The sequence below is a fragment of the Saccoglossus kowalevskii genome, chromosome 8 (assembly GCF_978046115.1).
Source record: "Saccoglossus kowalevskii chromosome 8, keSacKowa6.1, whole genome shotgun sequence".
NCBI lineage: Eukaryota > Metazoa > Hemichordata > Enteropneusta > Harrimaniidae > Saccoglossus > Saccoglossus kowalevskii.
Window position 1 is genome coordinate 12,534,839 of NC_140648.1, and position 26,454 is coordinate 12,561,292.

The window sequence follows — 26,454 nt, forward strand, 5'->3', positions numbered from 1 at the left end:
TTACTCTTTTTCAACAACAAAAATGTACTGAAAAAAAGCTGAGACTATGTATACTGTGGGTTACTTTACTGTTGCTGAAATAAGTTTTCTCTGAAAAACTCAATTTGGGTTGAGATATGTAGTTTATTTTCACTGATTTGTAGTAAATTACATACAAACCATTGAGAAAAAAGTAGTTTTATAACATCTCAATATGGGTCCCATGTGACATACAATGCATGTAAACAGTATTTATGTAAACAAATTGTACACACTGCAGGACGACTATGGCACTTTATTAATTATTATTGTTTGTGGCACTTGTTTACTATGTTTATGTGCATTTAAGTTTTTGTTTACTTACACACATTTTTTTTTTACTTGTTCAATATCTACAAGAATATATTTCTTTTGAGTGAAAAAACCCCACAAGTATTATGTTTTGTTCTTCAATAGGGATGATTATGGTCGGGTTGTTCACTACAACTATGGTCAACTCGTAGCCATGGGTTCAGCCGACCGCAAAGTGCATCTGATTGACGTTATCTCTGGGAAAGAGGTCGGACCAGTCATCACCGGGCACGCTGGTTCTGTTAGATGCGTCTACATTGATGAAGAAAGAAATTTTGTGCTCAGTGGTAGCTATGATACCAGTATAAGGTAGGTCATCATCATCACCAATAGGGTCTAAGGTCAATTATAGACGAGGCATTAAACTTGGATCTGTAAGTCACAATTTGCATCAGATTTAGTTTTGATATCAGTCAAAATTTAACAAAGGTAAAAAACTGCCAAGCAGTTAAAAAAAAAAAAAAAAAATTATGGAGATTAAAAATGTTTTTGTTTCTGTTGACCACGTGAACAGAAATGTGCTTACAAATCTTTATTGATTTAAAGCGAGAGGGTCGTCATCTGCGCACGCGTGGGAATTGAGTCCCAAGCGACGATAACAACACACGCTAAAAACGCAAAGGCTCATGGGTAGATGCTTGTTAGTAAACAATGACACGCTATGGCCATCTGACGCATGTGTAGGTGACGACTCCCTCGCTTCAAATTTACAAATATTTCAGTAGAAGTTGCGTGTGTCATTCATAACTTTCCTTTCTCTGCTTTCACTTTCTGCTTACCTTTCAACATATTTGTTTTTGCAGATGTTGGAACTTGGACACTGGTCAATGTCAGAAGATATTCCGAGGACATCGTAATACCGTCATGTGTCTAGACATGGACGATGATCGCGTGGTGTCTGGTGGTAAAGATAACGCTGTCAAAGGTATACACAACTTTACATTGTTTGGGATTCATTTGCAACAAAAAATAAAATTAACTTGACTTGGCAGTCTTCATGACTGATATATTTAGCATGTGAACATCATTGCTAATATCATTAAATAAATTCTTTATATAAGTTTTTTTTCAACCTGGTCTTTTTTAGCGTGGTCACTAACTAGCTAGTTTATGATGTCGGTATCAGGTCATTATAAATTCAAAATGGCCATCACATTTCACTATTACATTCGATAAGCTTAGTTTGCTAAAATGGTATTGTCATGTTTTACAATATGCTAAATTACTGTAAAATCTGTATTAGAAGCAGCTGCTTCTATTAAAATGATACAATGCAACAGAGGGGATGCGGTTTCTATTACAGGATTTACACCTATGGGAAATGGTGAATTTTTGATACTCAATTACTCAAAAAAAAATGGGCGCAACTTCTATTAGGGATGCGGCTTCTAACACAGATTTTATGGTAGTACCTTTAATAAATTGAGGGCATTTATCACAATTTGTGAAAACTAAATTTCACGAAAATCACTATGATTCTAATGATGACATTTTTACTAGACTTAGAAAAATGTATTTTTGATGATATAATAAGCTAACAGTATTTTTCTTTCCAGTGATGTAGATTGATTGAAAGTCAACACCAAATAACTTCTCAAATTCATTTTCAGTGTGGAATTTTGTCAGTGGGAAATGTCAACGTACGTTTAAACATAGACATCAAGTTTTAGCGGTTGCAATACTGAATGGCCGAGTAGTGAGCGGATGTGAAGGTGGCCGGGTCAAAGTGTGGGATATCCCATCAGCATCACTTCTAAAGGTATTGTCATATTTAGATCAGTATTTAGTTCTGGAAATCAGTAATGGTCAGACTATTTCCAACTTGGCATGAAAAACCTGAAATGATGGAAAACGTTTTGAAAAAAATTCCAGTATTCCAGCTCACTTCAAGTACAAATACATACTGTGGAATACTTTATTTTCGCTGGAATTAATTTTCGCTGAAAAGGCTTTTTGGGCGTTTTGCTTCGAATTTATTTTCACTGATTTTTCATGAGTTTAATGTGAAATATAGGAAAAAAAGTATATTCGCTGGATTTTATTTTCACGGAATCATCCCTTCAGCGAAAATAGCGAAAATAAAGTATTCTACAGTAGATCATTCATTTGAAAACTGTTATGAGTGAAGAGAATAAAAATAAAAATGTTTATGATAGTTGTATAGTGTGAAAAATTGAGAAAAGCATGAATACAAAAAAAATTTACGTCAATTGCAAAAAAAATTCTTCATGCCTGGGAAATTCTTTATGGAAGATGTTTCAATTAAAACTATGATTTTGTTCCATAATTTATGGGGTAATACTAAATACAGACTATAGTTTGAAATCAAGACTAGTGATCTCCAAATTGTTTTGTGAAGGGATTGTTGGAGAATAATAATTTGGTCCAAATAATTATGGTCCAAAAATTGTTTTTAAGCTTAAAAATCCAAATTTTCAGAAATATCTTGATCAACTATTTTTCTCACGACCTTCCAAAGCTGAGAGAGACTTTTTATCAGCCAAATTCTTTCATACATACCACTGCACTGTGTTCTCTCCATGTTTTTTTTCGCGAGTTGGCAAAAAAGAAAACAAAGTCTTACTGTTTCGTGCCACTTTTAGCATTTAAATAATTTTTAATTTCAATCACTGTTTTCATGTTTAGAGACTTGATGGTCACCATGGGCCAGTAACAGGAGTCAAGATTGATGAATGGCATATAATTACAGCCAGTAAAGATTGCTACGCGTTGACGTGGAGTAACGTTGGTGTGCATAAAAGATGTTTGAGCGCTCTGAGACATCCAAAGTAAGGCTACTGTAAAACAGGTTTTTGATTTCTTCATACATGTATATGTAATGATACTGTTAAATACTTTATTTTTGCTGAAATTAATTTTCACTAAAATACCTTTTTGTTGTTTTGTATGGAAATTATTTTCATTGATTTTTGGCGAGTTGAATGTAAAATATAGGAAAAAAAGTATATTCGCTGGATTTTATTTTCACTGAATCATCCCTTCAGCGAAAATAGCGAAAATTAGTTCCAAGCGAAATTAAAGTATTTTACAGTAATTAATTTAGAGAGGGCATCTATTCTTGCAGAATTTCTGAAAAATCACAATAGTGAGTCAAACATTGAAAACTTTACGAAGCCTAAGTCTCATTTTTATATATTTTTCTTTGAATTCTTTTTTAATTCTTCATTGTCTCTAGGTATTGATCAAAATTTATATATAAAGTTTTATAGTTTTTTTTATTTTGACAATTAAAAATTGACTTGTCTGACTGATCATACAACAAAGTTGAAGAATGTTTTTGTTTTATGTTTTCTATTAAAATATTAGAACTCTTATCAGATTTCATCAGCCATTTTAGGTCAGAGGTCATTGATACATTGAGGTTAAAGTTCAGCATTACGTCATTATGTGATTGAAATGAATATTATCACTACAATAAATACTTGTTGATTTCTTTTTCTCCACAACTGCATAAATTATGATATGTTTTGTGAATATTGTGACGTTTACCGTACTAGCCATATGTCACACTAAACTGTGCATGTATATGAACTATGGTCATGTTGATAAGAACAATAATACATGAATTTATATATATTACATATATTGCAGAGAAGTGTTGTGTATAGAGATGTCTTACATGAGATTAGTTTCTGGCTGTGCTGATGGCAAACTCAGAATATGGAATTTTTTGAAAGGAGAATGCTTACGTGTGATGAGAGGGAATAGCCGATCTGATCCGGTTGATACCATTCTATGCTGTGGGGACAGGTAGGTTGACCAGTTAATTTTTTTAGCTCCGCTGTCGACTTTGTCAATCGAAGCTTATCATATGAGTGCTTGTTTGTCGTCCATATCAACTTTTTAGCTCCGCTGTTAGATGACAGTTCAGAGCTGTTTATATAGGTGATTGTCCGTCGTAGTCCGTCCATCGTCCGTTAACAATTGCATTTTCAAGTTCTTCTTGAAAACTCAATTGCTTTGATACTTGATATGTAGGTACTTTGTGTGGACCTCTATCAGACTAGCACAATGTTCTTGTAAGACAGTGGCTATTTTGACCGTCAGGCCACTTATTACTTTCTTGACTTCTTTGGCTTCTTGAAAACTACAAGTCCGATTGCTTTGCTACTTGAATGGTGTATATGTACCTTGGGTAGACCTCTCTTAGATTTGTTCATTTCATGATGATATCTTTAATTCTACAATTTTTGTGAATATTTTTGTCATTTTTGGTAAAAAGTGATATTTTTGGCTTTTTGTTAAAAACATCAAAAGGGATTGCTTAGATATTGTACATATAGGTACTTCAATTCTCTAATTGAAATGTGCATTGCTAACAGCAGGGCCGAGAGGTTGCTTGTTATTTTTGCAAAAATGGTGCAAACATTTTTCTCAAATTTCAAGTGTTTTACCCAAAATGACGCTCAAAATGTTATTATAGATTTTGATCAATGTATTTTTATTATTATTTATGAAAAAATGATGTTCAATGGGGACTATTTTATGGAAGGTGGAAGGATTCTAAATTAAATACAATTCACTGTGGTATAATCATAACTTGCGTTGTAACAAGGAAGCTACGTTTTTCCTTGTCATTTATACCGTACTGTTGCATAACATCATTTCTCGGCACGCCTGGACCAATTTTGTTCAAAACTGTTACAAAGATAAGACCTAATTTGGAGTCTTTAATGTCACTTCAGCAAAGTACAAACGGGAATGACATTGACATTGAAATTTAAAGTTCCCTAAAATGAAATACTCCTCCACATGTTGTGATCTGGGAAAAAAATGGTAATAAAAATGTCCACAGTGATTTGTAATCATAATCATGTTATCTATTTTAGCGAATTCAAAATGTCTAATTTGTTCGTTTCTGCTTCATTTTCAGAATGTTGCTGAACACAGTGAACACTTTGCTAGTGTTTAACTTTGAACGTGTTGATTGGGACTACACACTTGATAGCGACAAAATAGAGATACTGACATACAACAACCACTATGCTGATGCCCCGCTGAGAAAACACAATTATTCCTATGTCCGTGCAAATAGAATGGAGCGTGCTGGATCGGCCAATCCCAAAATCATTCAACACAATCGGTGTGAGCAGGCGCCAAGCGCCATGGTGTATTTGAAGTATACCCAAATTCCTCACAGTACCAGAACACTTAGTGCTAAAAGTATGAAACGAGCAGCGCTTGTTCAAAGTACGATGCGTGAAGTGCAACTGACAAATAGTTTGAAAGGCAGCGTGTACCATAATGTGCAGGGAATACGACCACAAAGTGCCGAGACTACCAGGATGTCTATTTCATCACGTCCCACCACTTCAATGTCAAAATCAGTTAAGATGTATTCACGGCCAGGCACCTGTGACACTCACGTTACAACATTATCGATGCATCCACCATCTTGCAGTGCTAAATCAAGACCTGATAGCGTGTTGAGTAGCTGTTCGCGACCAGTTACTGCGTATTCAACGCAAAGTGCTAAAATGGTCTCACAAACCAAGCGTGTAACGCTTCCAGAGAGGGGCCACAGTGCCCCAGCGAGTGTGCAAGGACGTTTTTATGCAAGTCGAACAGATCCCGATCCTGATGAAGTGGTCTCTGTTTCAGAAGCGAGAGCTGTGTGGCGATCACACCAACGAGTAAAGGACCGACTGACACCAAGCGATAGACTCTTGTTGGTGCATAACGCTGTTGAAATTTCCAAAGATACAACTGGTGAACTTGTGAAAAACACAACACACAATTGCCAGGAAATAGAGTATAAAATGGAACCATCACCTGAGAGAAAAACTGTGTCCAGGGAAGATAGGTCTGTTAGTATTCAGGCAAGTCGGTCGTCTACTTCTTCTAGTGTTTCGTCTTACAGGTCGTGTGTCTCAAGAAAGGTCACAACGTCTGAGACAGTTGTCACTCCTATAGAAAGCATGCCTTTAGATGCTAAGCCGCATCTCAGTATGTTTTCAAAGACTGTAAACTCTACAATTCCAAAACCAACACTTCTCAGACCACAAACTGCAAAGTCCCGAGTTGTGAAACAGTCTACAGTCACCAATTCAGGCGAGCAGGTGACAGCAACAGTCAATGAATCTCCCAGTATGAGAAGATCTAAGAGCGTTGGCGCTTTGCCGAGTACGCCGGCAGCATTTGGTGTCAGCATGCAATTCAAGAAAAAAAAGAACGGAATGTCTACCACACATACTGAACCCGTTATTATGGTTCCTATGTTTATGCATGGACCCAGCAAAATTGAAGTTGGCACTCCAAAATCTGTGCAGCATGAACAGCGGCCACCGTCACGTCCCATGACGGCATCCTCACGATTCAGTTTGGCATCGGTCAAAGACCCGCTCAAAGTCGGTGGAACGTCAGAGTTCCAGTTGAGAACACGAACACAAACTGAAGATTACCTTGAGAAAATCACTACGCTACAAGAACAATATATGCGAGAGAGATCGTTGGGACAGAGGAAGAAACAGAGGGCTGCGTGGCTGTCGAAGGCTAAAGGACTAACGCATGAAGATTTTAGCAAGCGACCAAAACCAATAGCACCTGAAATAGGAGAATTTTAACAAAAAAACTCTTCATTATGCAAACAAAGACCTAATAAATAATATTCAAATTATATTTTATTAATTTTAGATAATTATATGCTGCTTTATCCTGTTTACAACAATTACTTGGTAAACTCAGTCTACTGTCTTAATATCTTACAACCTGAGCTTTTAAATACTAATTTTCTCACAAATGTAAAATAGCTTTATTTTCCCCCATTTTAGAAAGAATTGCAGTATTCTGACCTCAACTCCTCCGAGTATGTTCACTATGTTCAGATACATAGTAAGCTCTGCACTACAAATGCATGTACCAAAAATGAGGCTTACATGAAACTGAAGGTTCTTTTGTGAGGATAAATCTGGTCAAGGAACTAACTAGGTGATACATTGTATCAATACAAAACTGGTATAGCAAGTTTTGAGAATTTCAGAACACTTTTTTTGGTGTTGTCAATTATCAGTTTTCATAATTTTGTATGAAACAAGGTTCTTACCTTGAGGAATGAAAGGTAGTCCTGTAGATGTAAATATTAGGGCAACGACCTCAGTGCTGTTAATATAGAAATATTCAGAAATGACTAATCCTGTACAACTTGCATTTCCACTGAAATCTCAATGAATGTTGGTTGTTGCAAGTTACATGTACATCGGTGTCGTCGACCAATACGTCAGGTTGTTGCAAATGGGTTTGGGCTGCCTGATTTTGTATAGAACTTTGTCTAAAAAATGTAGTAGAGTACAGTACATTGTATTTAATCTTTTTCAATGTATAATGAAATGGTGATATTTACAATGAACTTGAAATGTAACATTTGATTTCACGTTTCCGTCCAAGGCACCAATCAGCAACAAATTTGAAAGTTTTATTTCCTAATACTCTGCTTGCTACATCATACAAAGTATGTTTTGTTTAAAAAAAAAAAATCAGAATATTATTTTAGAAAAATTATTAATGCCATACTCTTAAAATTAGTAATTTATTTGGTTCTTTGTACAGAAATACCATGGTATCCCATGATGCTCTACATCTAACTTTTCTAATTGGAATATTATTAATTTACTTAACCAAAAAAAACTCTGTTGTGCACTACATTTTGAACCCAAATTGTTTAGCAAGGTTTCAAGATTTGTTGTCACATTTATAAATGTGTTCTAACTATGCAGGTCATTCACACTCTCAGTATATATGCATTTTATTTTATTGTTTTGGCAAAACATTGTCATTTTCTGCAACAAAAACATGATTAACCAACTCGTAATTTAATGTAAATGAGCTATGCATTGAGCGTACACTCCGGTTCGTATCAGTAACTAATTCGCACAGTACTAGACTATATACTGTAAAACACGTTGAAAAAGCGGCATGCAATTTTAGCGAATTGTGGTAAAATGACGTAATCTTGTCATTGTTGATTTCTTTGTTTGGCAGCCATTTCGAATTGATAATAAGGTCATTAGCGAATCAGTTCTCTCGCTAAAAAGACATGTTTTACAGTACACTTTAAATGCCACCATAACATTTTTTTTTTCTTTTGCGCAGTGAATACGAAGTAAACCTACAATGTACTTTGGAGCCGACCAAGACTACAAATATGCATAGAAATGTCAAATTTCAACTCCGCTAGATAAAAAGTATAGCTTTCACACTTTCTGCGATTAACAAAATGTTTGACAGTTTTTTTTTTCACACACACATTACCAAATTTTTATTATTAATTTGGAGTAGTTGTGAATATTTCAACTTTGCATAAAGTTGTTGGCAAATGTGTATAGAGAATAAAAATTGTGCAAGTTTTTCTTGGAAATGTTATCAGTCTAATCACTTGGCATTCAAGAGACATGCAGACATATAATTAACAGTGCCATTATAAAAGTGTTCATTTTTAAGGATATTCAAAGCAGCTTCACAGAAACTGAATTTTTAATACACTGGAAGATAATTCTATTAGTAATAATAAAGAACAGAGGGTCACTAATCTTGTTTTTGAGAAAAAAATTGTCTTTATTTTAAGTTGATACACATGCTCTATGAGAAAAAACATGACCTTTTCAAATCAACATTAAAATTATTTTTGTAACCAACGATGATGATGGGATTTGCAGAGAACAAAATTTTCTACGAATGAAATAATTACGCCACAGAAATAAGTATGCGATAAAACATGGAAAAGCGTCGAAGAGTTTGTGACATAAGAGACTGTAACGACCACACTCGAGCATATTTCCTGATAACATTGAGTCTGTCATTTTGTACATAGTTTTAAAGAGTTATACTTGTTGCATATAATGAGAAAATAATTTCCTAATAATATTTTAACATATAAAACAAAGTTAGTCTTTAAATTTGTAAATAGCTAGCCCTCGTGCAAACCTATATCCAAACTAGCAGAGATTATGCATGCATCACAAAAGTAAAAGGGCAATATATTGAAAAAAAAATTCTTGCACTTGAGGGCAGTATATCAATAATAATAAACAAACTCAGTCCAACACTAGATGGCAGTATATTGGCAGGAATAAAAAACTTCATTTGAACACTAGAGGGCAGTACATTGACAGAAACTCCTGAAGTTTTACCTGTACCAGTATTAGTTCAGACTAGAGAGGTGAGCTATGTTTTTGATATGAATTAATACATTTTGCTGTTGACAGATCTTCAACAAACTTGACCGGTATTTGCCTTTCATATCAAAAACTAATTAATTATGGCAAGTTGTGTCCAACTTTTTAAATTCAGGAGAAATATTAGATGATACCTAAGAAGGAATATTGTTACATTATTGCTGTCGCCATTTCTCATGACCAGGCAGTAATATCTCCCATTATATTCTGTGTAATCGCCTGTTACTACTGAAATGCTACACCATATAATTATGTTAATTTGTCCTGCAGTCTTGTTGTTAAAACTATATTTTGATCGAACTACGCAAGCTGAACAGAAATGAAAATTATCCGAGCAAATTAAAAATAAATAAATAATAATTTAAAGAACTGAAAATAAAACCACAAATGAAATATGTAGTCCTGTATGACGTGTAGTCCTGTTCACATGTGAATAAAATTTTAAAAAAATGGAAATAAAATCTACAGCATTGCTTTGATACACACAGTAACATATTGTGGGAGAGATAATACCTTGTGAACTAAAAAATAAACAATATATTACTGGAAAACGTTCAACCATCATAGTCGTTGTGCAACGTACAAATAATTTTTTTTAATTTTTTTTTTCACGCATTGTATGCGTCACATGGAACCAATTTTAAACATCACACATTTACATCGGTGCTTGAATTTTCACATGTAATACCGGGTATATATCAACAGTTTTATGAAACCAAATTTAAAAAAATTAAATTTGACTGAAATATAATTGGTAATAATGATGCATGTTTTATTAACAATATACCTTGTTGAGAGAACACAATAAATAGAACTCAGTTACCCAACTGTAAATTCATATGTAATAATTCTTGGCAAGTTGATTGGCATTATAAACAATTCCTTGAATATACTTTTGAAAATTATGTAATAACAGGTAAGTAAAGAAATATAATTTTTATTCCAATTTGCATTTATTAACATGGCTGCCTTCATCTCTCCGAATGCAGCAAATAACTGGAGGCAGAGAAACCAGTCAAAAACCCCCATCTGGAATCTCCAAAGATTTAACAAAAAAAATTTGTTTTTGAATCGAGGCTGCATATTATCATAGTAAAATGACCTGGAATAGCATTTATAAAATTATGAAAAAATGATTATTGCTAATTTTACCAACATGAACTTGCAATAGAGTTTTAAATTTTACAACATTTTTGTAAACTTTCAAAGATGCCTGTGATATGGTATTGACATGGCCAACACAAAACTTAAACTGTTACAGAAAAATCTCTTCATATTTTTGCTGGATGGAATTGAATCAACATCAATTAACACACCTATGCACAAACGCCACTTCCCAGACAGCCATCTTTTGGAGAAGCTTCTTGCAGTCTGGACAGTGGTGTTTACATGAAAGCAAACTTAAAATACCCATTCATGATTGTTTAAAGCAATTTTTTGTTTATGCTATACCAGTGCATTATAAAATTAAAATTGAATGGATTCATAATTGCTGAATAAGCCTCTAGTTATATAGTTATGTAAATATAAAGGGATAAATGATATAGATGTCTGTTTGTTGCCATGGAAACTACACATGGCCTTTAGGCTTCTTCTTTTGAAGAGTACACTTTTTGGGGGTTTCAGATTTTGAAACCTTTTTATTTTAGACACTTGCACTTTGAATGTGAGGCATGTGATGAGAAACATACATTTTTTTATTACAAAGATGCTCAAAGTATTTCCAAGAATGACTCGTATTTTGCTGCAGTTGTTTTGTACTCATTAATCAGCGGACTTCTCTCTTTTTTCTTTGCCCAGAATGGAAACCATGATGGAGATGAAGATGATGATGATGATGATGATGATGATACCGGTGACGTAGAGGGGGACCGTTTATTTGAGATGCTTCCCATAAAGTCAAAGTCGGCTACTTCCACATGTCTCATTCTGCGAGCCCTCACAACCTGGTATGAGGCAAAGAGGACGACAACGATTGCACCAACTGTAGTTAATCCAGCAAAAGTCGACACTGAAGCAGTTACTGCAGGATCTGGTGGTTTAGGCTCTGAATTAATGACAGAAATATATGAATTTGCAATCATCTTTAAGGACTTCTAATAATTTTAAATAAATGAACATTTTCACAAATCATCAAAAAATGAGCTAATTTTTAGAATAAAATCAAATAAAATCAAAAAGAATAAAATTGTCATTTTGAAACATAACTGCATAAAAGCAAAATGAATCAACAATATTTGTCTCCATCAATAATGCTTGTAGAAGTGAAGCATTCTGGGAATCTATAAAATCAAATCCATAAAATAATAGTCAGGTTTGTTTTATAATTTTGAATAAAGTTTGTGTGATAAAATGCAGATTGAGTCTCACCTTCCTTGACACTGACTTCAAAAAGGGCAGTAATGTTGCTGCTGACATCATTGGTTGCTAGGACACGCAAACAATGGCTTCCAGTTGAGTTGTAGTGGTTCACCAAATGAAATTCACACTTTTCAGTTATTTTTTGACAGATAACTGGTTCGGACTCATTCACAGATATTTCACAGTTATCAGTTGAGAAATACCAACACAGATTGATTGGTAAACTAGAAAAAAAAATGCAAATTCAATTTTTGAGAAATTTATTAAAACAATTATACAGAACTATATTTTTGAAGTTGATTTTTTGGTAGATCACTACATTTGTATATTTTCTCAAATACAATATATTTTCATTTACTGGAAATCATACTACTGCCAAATTAGATTTAAAAATGCTGAAATTTTTTAGTTTAGGTACCGATGCAGTTTATTTTGCAGCAAATTTTGACAAATTTCACTTTTTTTCATTTTTTATGGCATTGTATGAAATCATTAGTTGAACTCTGTTAAATCCAATGGCGATGTAAATCAGCATATATTTTTACTTAACTATAAAATATGCAAATTAGCAATTATCTCAGCATATTTTTACTGCACATCCCAGAATTTTAAACAGAATTAGCTCCTAGATGCTTTGACCTTTTCTTTTGAAATTTTCACAAATGATTGACATCTTGAAAACGCCGTCGGGTCATTGTTTTTGGTTGAATAGTGTTACAACAATCGTACAGACGATAAGCCTGGGTGTTAATTTATGCATAAACTTGAAGTAGTGAAATTTGAGCTGCTGCCCTGCAATATTGACAACTGGTAGACAGTTTTCAAGACGGCACTTTCTTCATAGTAAACAGATGTACCCGTAAACCATTTTTGACAGGAAACAGAGGCATGGTTTAGAAGCTAATTTTTTTTTTTAAATAATTTTTGACCAAAAAAAACACATTTTTGTGCATATTTCAAACTAGTCTCCATAAAAAACATACTTACACAATTTTAAAATTCATACAATAAGCTTTCTGAAAAAAAATGGTTTTGTAGACAAGGGAGGTCCTTGGTTGCCTAATTAACTAATTAAAATACCTGTCAGGTAAACTGCATGTCTACCTTAAGCTTACACTTTATAATATAAAAAACACATATTTAATTATAATCCCTATGTTCTGTGCATTGTGCTTTAAATAAAAGATTACCAGCTTCTGTGTGAACCTAGTTCAGAATGTTCATGAAAAAAAAGACACTTTTCTATCATTAATGACAGCACTATAACTAGCAAGTTATTTATCTCCAGTTCCACTTCTCTCCCATTGACACTAAAGAGTTCCTGACCTGAGAAACATTTTAAATCAATTATAACTCAAAAAATATCTAGGATACATACTACTGTAAAATCTGTATTAGAAACCACGGTTTCTATTAAAATGGTACAATATGCAACAGAAGGGATGCGGCTTCTAATACAGATTTTACGATACCAGTAATCTAAGAATGATATTTCATTCAAAATCAGTTAAATTTCTCATTTGAATATTAATTTAATATATATTTAAACAAATTACACAAAAATGTTAAAATTTATGCCTTGTAAATTATAACTTTTAGAGTATGTATAACCTGACACTGAATCACACAAGATCTCACAAAGAGGTGGAAATTACTTTTTTAATTTCTATTATAAAACCTTAAATTGTCAAGATTTAATTTTAACTCAACTTTCTTACCTTCCATTACATAACACTGTGTAGTTATTCTGATGATTCACTATAGTGTTATGGACGCCTAAGATGGACACATTGTAAACAGAATCTGTGAAATAAACAAGATAAACACAGTTGGTGTGAGTTGAAGTGTTACAGTTGTCATGCTGCGTGTGTTCAAATTGTGAATGTGTGAACAAACAGCGTGTTTTACATGCATGGTATATGTTGCAATGGGACCTATATCAAACATAATGCGACGCAACGACTGTATAGAACTGAGAAAACGCATCTATGAGCATTTGTATTTGTTATTAAAGTGAGGGAGTCCGTCGTCAACTGCGCATGCGACAGATGGTCATAGCGTGTCATTGTTTACAAACAAGCATCTACCCATGAGCCTTTGCAATTTTAGCATGTGTTGTTATCGTCGCTTAGGACTCAATTCCTGCACTAATATTCTTAAGGAAAGATATCTTGTTTGGAACAAGTTGCTACAAGTGTAACACTGCTTTTAAAGTAGCAAAGTCATCAAGTGACATGTTTTGTGTAAACAAACAATCTACTATTTTACACGCGTCACAAAAGTCATATATTGAAAATGATGTGCAGCGACGAAAGGATTCTTTAATTAAATACAAATTTCAAATTCCCAGTGAAACTTAATTGGATGTCTTACTTTTTTACTAATGCAATTTACTAATACAATACTTAATTGTTTACCACTAAAAAAAATTTTGACATACGTTCACACATTATTTTTAGGCCAAACAGACATTGTTTACTGGATTTTATTCAAAATTGTAATAGTTGTCAAGGTAGAAGCTTACTCATCGTCATAAATCGCACGAGAGTGTTAATTGCTTTATTATGTAAAATCATGAAACTACTGTCCCGTGGCACCATGAAATATTCTTTTGTGTGTTACAGTGACGTATTTTGAGAAATATTTTCCAAATATTTTTCGCTATTTTAAAAAAAATTCCATAGGACATCAAAAAGTACCCCATCATTCACAATATATAATTTTTTCAGCATATTTCACCAGACTACAATTTGAGATATGATATGATATCTCTGCCATAGGAACCTATGGTATAGGTAATACCGTATTATCCTGGGCACGCGCCCCTCCCTGGGCAAGCGCCCACCCCCCTGTTTTCACAAGAAGTTACATGTTGGGGACATCCTCGGTTAAACGCCCAGGGTGATTTTTAGCCAAGAACGGGGGTCAACAATAAAGTTTTATTTGTCAAAAACGAACGCATTTGATTTATTTAAATAGTGTGTTTGTTACGGCAGTTCTCTTTTTGGAGTGTGCGGTGGCCCTGAAAAGGCCGTTTTGTTTGTGTTTTTACGTAAAAACTCATTGGATCTTAATGACGTAAGATGAACCACACAGCATGTGGCGCACACGTTCTGCTTTCTCTTCATTCACGATGAATTCAATATTACAATAATCCATACCTTGATGAGTGGTTTGAAGCACTTAGCTTTGGTTTCAAAACGTAGCACTTCGCTGACTGTGAATCCATAACAGTGTGAGACATGAAATTGAACACAGCGCCCTCTTGAGACGATTTTTGATAATTTTGAGATTTTTCTGTGAAATGATTTTTCTGACATTGTAAACTGCCCTATTTTTGTAATTTCATTATCTTTGATAATGCAATGCTTGGATTTAATACTATTTTTATCAGAGAACAATTTCTTCATTTACTTTCTTTTGACCGGTCAAAGGTCATGTTTCAGCATCTGTCCATTTTTGAATGTTGTCTTCTGCTAGGTTGGCGGAAGATTCTTCTTCTTTTCTGAGTTAATATTGGCCATCAATCATTCATTTTGATGCCAATGTCACTGGTAAGCAATGTATTTTATATTGTATTTTCTTCAGCATTGTATTTCATGTTTTTTATGAGAAATTCACATTTCAAGTTTGTTGACAGATTTTATACATGGCGTCTATGGACTGCAAGATTTATTGAAATTTGTTATTGTTCTTTATGATATAGAACAAGATACTTATGAACTCCTGATGACATTTGAGTGATACTTGATGCATTTTCTAACCACGCACTTTATGATTTCATATTTTATGACTGTTTTGATGTAAATTTGATTTAGTGTATAATTTATGCATTTTCATCTCGTGCCTAGACTGTTAGCTGAAACTGAACTACACTATTTGATTGAAGCTGTTTACAGTGGCGGTTGTCTAGACTGAGTCAGGGTATGTTTTGATTGTGTACTTTTTGTGGGATTATTTATATACTGTTGAATACTTTATTTTCGCTTGGAATTTATTTTCGCTATTTTCGCTGAACGGATGTTTCTGTGAAAATAAAATCCAGCGAATATACTTTTTTTCCTATACTTCACATTAAACTCATCAAAAATCAGTGAAAATAAATTCCACACAAAACGCCCAAAAAGCCTTTTCAGTGAAAATTAATTCCAGCGAAAATAAAGTATTCCACAGTAAATGTTTTCTTTATTTACATATTTATAGTATTGTTAACTATTGTGAACCATACAATATATTTTCTAGTGAGGTTACTTACTTTATGTGTTATTCTGATGTTGTCAACAGCATATAAACACCTTGTTTATATTGTTGACAATATTGACAGCCTATTTGGCATAGCATTGAATGGTAATGTGCCTCTTGTGTATATTCATGTATTTATGTTGTGTATATTTATGTATTTATGTTGTGTATATTTATGTTGTGTATATTTATGTATTTATGTTGTGTATATTTATGTATATTTATGTTGTGTATATTCATGTATTTATGTTGTGTATATTTATGTTGTGTATATTTATGTATTTATGTTGTGTATATTTATGTATTTATGTTGTGTATATTTATGTATATTTATGTTGTGTATATTTATGTATTTATGTTGTGTATATTTATGTATTTATGTTGTGTATATTTATGTATTTATGTTGTGTATATTTATGTATTTATGTTGTGTATATTTATGTATATTTATGTTGTGTATATTTATGTATTTATGTTGTGTATATTTATGTATTTATGTTGTGTATACTGATTTGTATTATTTATTTATTATACACAGGTTTTGTTTTTGCTTTTGTTTACACTGGTCCAGAAATAAAAAGAACAGGACATTGCATTAAACTCTACCATCTTGTTTGTGTAATATTCTTGGCGTTACAACAGGAGCACAGTCAGCTGGCATCGGTGTCGCTGGGTGTATATGATAAAGGGAAGTTGTGCAACCAAATTTGCTGAGTTCGCAGTTTTTCGCCAATAAAAAAATAACTAAGGCAAAAACTCACGGTTTTTCAGCATTTTTGTAATAAAGACATTATTCTCTATCAATAATCCGCCCAAAACAGGAACATTTCTACTAATTCTTGTGTTTTTTCGACGTTTTTTGAAAAACCTGCGATTAGACTGCGAAAATAGAACATTCTGGAGGGGGTGAAACGGAAGAGCCAAACTTAACGTGTAAAAATAGAACGCATATTTTGACCTCTACGTGGCCAACCAATGGCTGGACACGGATACGTTTGCGGTCGTTGCCAAAAAGCCCTGTACAAAGTGTACCGGTACGAAAGCATTCCTTTATTTGACATTATCATATGATCACAAAAACAACTTTTTAAAATCTTTTTTGCGGTGGTCCTCGGGTAAGCGCCCACCCCCAATTTTTCTCGATTTTGTATATTCTGGCCCCTGGGCGCGTGCCCGGGGTAATACGGTAACATTATATAATACTGTCAAAATGACCACTATCCTCTAAAATTCAACCAACATTTTCTCAAAAATTAAGACGATGACCCTCAACTTTTTTAACTCAATATCCTTATTTTGCCCATAAGTTCAATTTATTGAAAAATTAATAAATTCTGGGTAATTTTTGTTTATGAGTAAGTTTCTCCTTCAACACATCAGATTTCTGCTTTCAGCATGTATTTGGGCAATTTGCAGTGTCAACTAATAAAGTGACAGTAAGCCTTTACTCTTGGGTATATGTCACATGTTTAAACCCTTTAGCAGGAGAATTTGACACTGCTGTAAAAAAAAGACTAGCATTACTGAATTGTACTTACCCAATAAGTTAATAGTTTGGCTAAACTTTCCAGTCTTAATTGTTTCCCATATAGAGTGTTTTGTGGCAGGTAAGTCTGCTGTTATGACAACGACCACAGGATAGAAAGCCGGCTTTGAATAAGTATGTGAAACTCTAGGCTAGAAAGAAAAAAAAAGTCAAAGAAATCATTAGAATAAAAATTGTCTATAATGTAATACCGGTACCATAACTAGTGCAAATAAATTCATTCCTCAAAAACACTAAAAAAAATAACAGATCATTTTATTTAGAACACACAATTTTTTTTTTGAGTGCTTTATTTGGAATTTGTTTCAAATTACTCTGCTGATGGCATTCACATGAATTTCTGATTGGAAAGGATCCATGGAAAGTCCCCATATGGCACATCCACCCCAATGTATTTAAAAAAAGGGCAACATTTTCGTGGCTATTTTTTTTTGCATAGTCTACATTATTTTCGATGTGATTGAAATGTTGAAACGTGAATAATATAGCATATTTTAAAATGAGCATAGACCGGGTGTAAAATTAGAGTGAATGTCAAACCAAAATTAGTCGATGCTTGGCCAAACTGTGGTGTTTCAATGATATAAAGTCTACTGAACAATATATATTTCAAGCGATACAAATTCCAGACTGATTTGAACTTTGACTGAAAAAGTTTTCTGTTTATCACACCATGAATGTGTTTTTGGTCATCACAAAATAGTTTTGTTCATGAATCTTAATTGAAATCTGAATTAATATATCCCTGATTGCACACCAATCTAAGAACAACAATACTCTACTTGTATTATTAGCGAGAGAAAGATTGTGAGAAATAAACTACATTCTACAACATAACAACACTGGTATTTAGTGTTGAATATGTCACATACATCATAAAAACATAAATACCATCCTTAAAGTGCATGTTACCTATACAAACATGTGACGACAACTTAAAATTTAATCTACACAAGTACAGTTCTCTGTAGTATATCTTTGACATTTTTTCGTAAAAAATAACATCACAATAAAAAAATGTGTTTAATGGGAAAATCTCAGGAGTACCGAAAGTTTTTTTTTATGTGGAAATGAGTAAGCGATAGAATATGCCACTCTATAGTCTGTTGTGGGTGTGTGAAAAAAAAGCATTATTCCAAAAGCGTAAAAGTTGCTAAGGTTAATCTACCAACTAAATTACAGTACGTGTTGGTATTAGAACTGACTTGATGACAAATCCAATTCCCATGACGTTTGTGTTTAATCAATATTTCTGAATGTTCTTTGTCAACAGCAGTGACAAAACAAATCCCACAAGACACCACCTCGCTCTTATGATGTAAACTCACCTCTTCTGTAACCTTGGTATTATTATCGCCAAACTCCCACGAAAATAGCATTGAAGCATCGTCAAAATAGTGACTCGGATCATAAATATTGACTATATACTCAATACTGTTATTGGTGGCATACGTCCATTTTTTGTGCAGCGTTGAGTTGGGCTGGATGAGCTTCATATCGCCATTGATATATTCTATGAATGAAAGAACATTAGATATGAAATGCTAAACTCAATAGAATATGTGTTTAGTGTTACTGTAAAATCTGTATTAGAAACCGAGGCTTCTATTAAAATGGTACAATGCAACAGAGGAGATGCAGCTTCTATTAGAGCATCAACACATATGAGTAATGATGAATTTTTGGTTCTCAATTGTACAAAAAGAATTGGTGCAACTTCTAATACAGATTTTACGGTAATACTTACCCCGGTAAGTGTGAATAAAAATGAATAATGTATTAAATGTAAGTGAAATGTATTAACGAGTTGTACTACTCGTACCTTCTAAAGTTACGACTCTTACTCTTGAAATTGGTGATAAATACATGCATAAAATACAAGCATATACCATTTTTTCACACAACAACAATTCATATACAGCATTACATTTTTACGTGTTTCGACTTCACAGTGAATTATTTTTAGCGTCATATTTGAAGTAGCGTGCTCGATGCAAGAACAAATTTTGTTGGTTCAGTCAGGCAATGTGTGGACCAAAACATCGCCCACTATTTGATATATCGCCCATGGGCGGGGTTTAGGATGGGCAGGGTATCAGCGCAATCTAGTAGGAAGAAAATTGACACAGAATGAAATTTTATACATCAGGAACTTTTTGTACTGTTGGCATGAAGGAATTTTACCTGACGCACAACAAACATTAACAGAAAACTATAAAGTAAATAATGAATAAACCAGTTTATAATTACAAGACTTTTGAAGTTACGAGTTTTATCACAGTGAAAATTTTGTTGCAGTGATTCATTGGGAGTTTTTTAGACAGGGATGTCGCAGTGGCTTTCCAGAAATCTACTATAGTCGGTGTTAATTCCCTCAGATAATAGTTTACAGTATTGATGACAACTATAGAAATTTCAAAATAAACTTAATATAAATGCATTAATAAAATACATTTGGGACTTAAACAAAACCTTTATTTACAGTGGCCCAATAAAGAAACGACTGAGTGGGTGATTCAAGCAGATTAGATAATGATTAGATTTGAAGTTCGTCTCACAGTCACAAGTAGCACATAACTGCCACACTCCAAACTTCAGGGGTCAAAGTTCAAGGAATACTTTAGAGTAATTTATTTGTGATAAACTCTTCTGGTTCAATAGATCAAAGGGGCGTAAATTGTGTGTATACCTGTACAGTGTTCGCACAACATTGTCATTATGTAGAACACAATGATGTCATTTTTTTCTTTAATGGGAGTACTGGTAATTAACTTTTGCTTGTTTTAAAGGAAACTAAATTAACGGGTAACAATTTAAGAAAATCTAGCCAAGAATGCGACAAATATTTGATCAATGGTTGATTTGAGTAAAAAGCAGTTTTCCTTCTTCATCTAATTAGTATTCAGTGTCCACACAAATCGAAACCGTCTTTCTCAATACACATACCAACATAATGACATAAATATTTCACGAATAAAAACAGGAAATATTAGAATGTGAGCTTGATGGCACATTTATGTGGATGCATGTAAGGTAAACAGCAATCAGTTGGATTACTGTAAAATGACTAATTTTCACTGGGTTTGAATTTCGCTTATTTACCATTTCAGGCATATTCAGTGGGTTTTAAATTCATAGTTTTATCATTTAGATAAGGTGTTCTCTGCTAAATTTTTTATATTCACTGTATTTTAATTTAGCGCATTTTCAAGTCAGGGAAATAAGCAAAAATAAAACCCAGTGAATAATTAATCCTTTTACAGTAGTCAATTTAATATGATATTAGAAATGAGTAGAAGCATAGCCGATTAGTGAAATGTACAAGCTGTAAAAAAATTTTTGACAAAACACAATCAGAATCACAATCGTTGTAAGAGGGGTATTTTCGTAAGCTGTAATCAATTGTTTTTATTTTTGTAATAATGTAATTTAAATAAATAAAACACGTAAATTTGTATACATGGGTAACGTGTAAAATGTAATCAGCTAATTTATTTGTCTGTAATTTGTACAAAGATATTAATTTTTGTAAGCGTATAAAGCATTTTCTGAATTGAATGTCGTAATTTCCAATTTTGATTCTTAAACTCAAATTATCAAAAAATATTATAAAAACATAAAATGTAATTAGGAATTTGCTTTATCTGTAAAGTGTAAAAAACTAATTTTTTTACTGTAAATGGAACTTTCATTTTATTTCCTGTAAAAACGTAAAATGCTGTTTTTATTTCCTGTAACCTGTACCAGCTATCCTGCCTTGCCCCCCTCTTTGTAATCATCATAAAGTGCCAGTATTTATAAGATATGGAAACGTTACTTATGTATTATCATAAAGATCTCCATTTGAGTTTTAGTCACTTATATTGAAATAATCAAAACATTACAAAATGAATGCAATCTATAAAACTACCCAATACTGTCGAGTTCATTACCATACTGCCTACTGATGCTATTTTTTACCATATATATCAATGATCCTATTTTTAGTGATCTAGTATACAATACATACAATTGTACATGTGCTGCATTATGTGCAACATCAAACGTAAAAAGTAGATTTTATGTATTCTAAGGCTTAATGTGCTGTACACATTTGAGGATGGTCAATTTTGATTAAGTTAGGGAGTCTCAACACTATATTCCCCTTTAAATGATCCACATTTCAACATTGACAGCATTTGGTCTGCGCCATTCATGAGAAATTTTGCAATGAACAGAAAATCACCTAAAGTGCAAATACGATGTACTAATTAATGCACATGAGTGATTCTGTGAAAAAAATTGTAGTAACACTTTTTACAGAGTGACCAAAATGGTAGCCAATGTAATTAAAATTATCAAGAGGTGTGTTGTAAAATTTGTCTCTGAGAGGCAAACAATGACTTTGTAAAGGCAAGTATAAATTCATTTGAAAAATATCATGAAGCATCACTGTCCAATCAGATTTCAGTTCTGATTATAATGATAATCATGAAATATCCACAGATAAGAAAATGATACTAGTTTGTGCAATATGATTGGATTACTAAAATTTGCAAACATGCTATTACTAAGTCTTTTAATAACCTCAAAATCTTTTCACCATATTCTATCTGCGTGAAAGAATTTTCAAAAATAGCAGAATGAAGGAAATTGATTAATATGTGTCTAAGAAATGACTTTGGAGACAAACGAATGCATGAACGCAAGTCAACGAATCAATAATAACCAACACAGCTAATAACACTGCGATACAAACCATTGTAAACCCTACCTGTAATAGTGAATGGACTTTTCCCATTTAAAACTTGTCCAGACATATCAATAAAAGATTTCTCGCGAACTTGTACCCGCATATCGTGAGTCTTGCCCAAAACGCTACTCTTCTCGTACTTTCTACTAAAATTTGTCTGTAAACCTCCAGTATAAACTGCATATGTTCCTGTGTCGTCTCTCCACCAGTAACTAAACTGAGGATCATCTTCTCTGTATCCATGGTTACTTCTATCCAATGAAATCTTTGCAAAGAACGTTACATTGGCACCAAGGATGACAGGACTGTCATTTTCTATTGTTAAAAAATACTTCTGCCCTTCAGATTCAACTGTAGAAAAGAAATATTATAAGTATTATTTTTTTTACTGACATCTGCTAGTTTAAGCACTAATGACAAGAAATTAGACATTAATAATGGTTCACTGTGAGAAACGTTTTGGTTTATTGGTGATTTAGGACTAACATGTGACATATATGGTAGCATGAATGATGAGTTGAGGAAAAATTTGAGAATTTATTCTTGTTTCATAAAATTGCGAGCCGCAGAATTTTGATTGCAACAAGGACAAATTTGTGTGAATTTATGTAAATAAAATATAGGAGTGAATGAAATTCAAACAAAACTAAAATGGAAGCTGAAGTAATTACAACCACTGTGTCACACAAAATGCACATATTAATGCCAAAAAATGTCACACAATAAACCCAAAAGTCTCATCTCATAGTGAAACTTGAATAAAATTAAGAATCTATAAGATAAACAAATACATGTGATATTATTACAGCATTTGGAAATGGAAAACGTACATAATGTAATGCTTTGTAAAAAAGAAAGGATGCAAGCAGTAACAGCCCGACACTAATCAGTTATTTAACAGACTTTCTCTCAGGCATTAGTATTTCTGGGAATATATATTGTCTCGTTTTTCAATTTTCATGAAATCTCTATCACATTTCACACTCATTGCATACTATCATCTATTAAATTCTTAATTTTTACCAGATGTCTGAAGCATGGATCCCATCCCAAAGAATTCACACACCATGTATTTTCTCCTGAGGATTATGTCAGCCAATAAACATCCACCAAAAATAAAAAACAGTTTTGTATGAAGTTCATTTTCACTGATTTGTTAAGAGGTGAAAGTAAAATAAAGGAAAAAAGGTATTTTCATTTGATTTCATTTGACCTATTCCTTCAGTGAAAATAAAGTACTTTACAGTAGCGGATGTGATTGCAAATAATCTGTTTGTATTAGAAACAAATTCCACTCAAGTATAAACAAACTAAATCTCCACGCCCTCGTTGTGTTGAGTTCTAGGTATGTGCAGAAAGTCTTTTAATTAATGATTGTCCCTGCAATTATGCTATTGAGACTGTGATTGTGCTGGCTGTTGTCAGTGTGCTCTTTCAATTGATTGGCCCATGGAGCTAAAAAAAGATTGGCCTATACCATAGAAAACATTTAGGTAACACTAATTACAAAATAATTGATGTTATATACATGTACTACACGGACGAGTGGGAATGAAAACACAAAAGTTGCATTTACTTTGGAAAATTAGATTACCCAAAATTAATAATTTTGTTTGTGAACACGAACCAGAATATTCAGGCTCACCTAAATAACCCACGCCTGGCCCTAATCTAAATCACCAAAATTGAGCTTGCCTAACTACAGTATAAACAATAGTCATATTACATAATTGCCACTATCATTGACTAAATATGCAAATTAAGTTTGCCACTTTTGTTGCTCCAGTTTCAAAACCTTTTCACAATCACAACAACAATGGCCGGGAGAGGAGTTAACTGGATTGTAGAGGAAACAAAATAATTGATCGTTAAGACGTTATCTGAAAGGAAGACCAAATTTAAAGAATGTTCAACAATACTTCCAAAGACAACATTGCACACGAATAGATCGTAGCTCGTTTAGGAGACATTGAAATAGAGAGAACGGCAGTGTTAATAGAAATTTGAGACTTTGCGGTTGACAGCAACAATCATAGTGATTATTCTCCAATTTATGTCTTGTGCTAGTGTCCAGACGGGGCTCATCATTGTCATTGATTTACCGATCAACAATTCAAAACTACCCTATCCAAAATCAAATTGAACCAATTGTTCCTGGACTATTTAGGGCATTTTGGACAGTTCCGACGTAAGAAGTCTGTATTGCAAAAGATAGCGATTTAGGCCGGCATATATAATGACATTTTGACTGTGTGAAAGGAAACCAAATTTTCTGTGGTCGCAAGAAACAATGGAACAGCAATATTTTGATAAAAAAATAACTACATTACACAGTAAACAATGGACATACTGTGACCAATACAGCTACTAACTATTATTAGCAAGACACTGCACTATTTCGGTTCCATTCTTTCTTGCGGCCACAGTAAACTTGGTTACTCAAACAAACAAACAAATTGGGCAGGCCTTAGGCACGCTAAATGTGAAACAGGCTAAACGCATCAAAACACGTTAATATCCTTCAACCCGGAAGTGCTCGAAACTGAATTGCATTTAGTTCAATAAATATTATTTTTACCCTGAACTAATTCTCCTCGACTAATTTCAGGTTTATTTATACACAGCACAACACACCGTGAAAGGATTAGAGCCTATACTATCTAACTATATCCAAATAAAAAGCCCGATACACTGACCTGAATCTGGTTTGTCATTGTTATGTTCCTGTCCGCTACCTCCATGATGTTCACGTTGAAGCCAGTCACGGCGTTGTATCCCATCTACCGACGACGTCAGTAGTAATATAATAATCGCATAGCATTCCACCATATTAAAATAGATCACCTTTCTTTTGCACAGGGATGCATTTTCACCAAATGCTCAATACCACTATCAGACACAGGCGTTTATACGGACATTTCAACATACACACTCACTGTCACGTGAATATGACGTGCCGTGATTGGACAGAGCTACGCGGACATCCGGATTTCTTTTTCTGTTTACGTACTTTGTCTGTGGCGTATTTAAGTGTTTCGACTTTATACTCGTACGTTGGGATTATTTTAAATCGAACACCTCCAGTTATCAAATATATGCACTATTTGCACACACAAACTAGGGACGGTTAAAATGATTCTAGTCGGTGGAACTTGGGGGGGGGGTCAATAGAAGCTAGTACAGCCCAAACTATTCTTAAAAATGTGGAATTTTATTCTCACACGTTTTCTTCTTATTGAAATACTTTTGGCTTCCATTATAAGACTTTAACATGGATGCATGTGAAAATTATTCCAAAAGATTAACAGTTAAGTTCTTAGTATTTCGTACATCGTGGCATGGGTCTAAATCGATAGGATTGCCAAAAATATTCTTGAAAAATGCCAGTGAACGAATTGTTTTCATCGCATAAATTTCATATATATTTTTATGTACATGTGAGGTCAGTATATAAGATAAGATTAGATAAGATAAGATAATTCTTTATTACAACCTTATAGAATGAATTACATATCTATTTTGATTTATGAAATGCAATAAAGGTGTTAAAATAAACATAACAAGTTAGATATCTAAAATCTACTACAATACAGTTACATGAAATAATGTAAATAAGTATATATCATTATACTATTGAGGCCAAACAAGATCGATTAGCACATAGGCCGGGGCAAAAAAACAAAATCGACGTTATTCTCAAGTTCAAATCATTTCCCTATTGACTAAAAAAAAATTATTATTTTTGACCCACCATGAGATCATTGTGTGGGATGTGAAAGCGCATAACGCTGACACAACTGACACGTGATTATTTACTACGACCACGTGACCAAGTGGTGACGTCAGTTCCCGAATGCAGGTCAAACAATTATGGTAATTAATCGGGCTGTACGTGGACATACACATGATGTAAATGGACGGATGTCAATATTTATTATAACTCTTTGGAGTTTACTAGAAAGACGATGGATACATCCGATGTAATATGACTGAAATTGCCTATAAATTTAAAGCAGAGGGGTCGTCACCTGCGCACGCGCGGGAATTGAGTC

At 33.4% G+C, this 26,454-nt stretch overlaps 2 protein-coding genes across 3 annotated transcripts in view; one reads left to right on the forward strand and one right to left on the reverse strand.

Moving 5' to 3' along the window:
• Positions 1-8,704, forward strand: part of LOC146739314 (F-box and WD repeat domain containing protein 10B-like) — a 33,435-nt gene extending 24,731 nt beyond the window's left edge. For both annotated transcript variants that reach the window (XM_085502184.1, XM_085502185.1), the window contains 6 exons: positions 436-639; positions 1,134-1,255; positions 1,941-2,089; positions 2,977-3,119; positions 3,943-4,101; positions 5,225-8,704. In XM_085502184.1, the coding sequence (XP_085358310.1) occupies positions 436-639; positions 1,134-1,255; positions 1,941-2,089; positions 2,977-3,119; positions 3,943-4,101; positions 5,225-6,914 (2,467 nt within the window). In that variant the 3' untranslated portion in view covers positions 6,915-8,704. The remainder of the gene's footprint in view (positions 1-435; positions 640-1,133; positions 1,256-1,940; positions 2,090-2,976; positions 3,120-3,942; positions 4,102-5,224) is intronic.
• A 173-nt stretch (positions 8,705-8,877) lies between these two features.
• Positions 8,878-25,356, reverse strand: LOC100377193 (transmembrane protein 130-like). Its single transcript, XM_002738967.4, has 7 exons — positions 25,099-25,356; positions 22,424-22,753; positions 18,999-19,183; positions 17,663-17,801; positions 13,601-13,685; positions 11,892-12,106; positions 8,878-11,568 (listed from the first exon to the last, which is right to left on the reverse strand). The coding sequence occupies exons 1-7, from the start codon at positions 25,229-25,231 to the stop codon at positions 11,234-11,236; spliced, it is 1,422 nt and encodes a 473-aa protein (XP_002739013.2). The 5' UTR covers positions 25,232-25,356; the 3' UTR covers positions 8,878-11,233.
• Between the last annotated feature and the right edge of the window lie 1,098 nt (positions 25,357-26,454).

Coding starts and splice junctions, on each gene's coding strand:
- LOC100377193 (XM_002738967.4), bottom strand. CDS start 25,231: ATGGTGGAATGCTATGCGATTATTATATTACTACTGACGTCGTCGGTA. Junction 13,686..17,662: donor CCAAACTATTAACTTATTGG/GTAAGTACAATT, acceptor TTTATTTCACAG/ATTCTGTTTACAATGTGTCC. Junction 12,107..13,600: donor ACAGTGTTATGTAATGGAAG/GTAAGAAAGTTG, acceptor TTTTTTTTCTAG/TTTACCAATCAATCTGTGTT.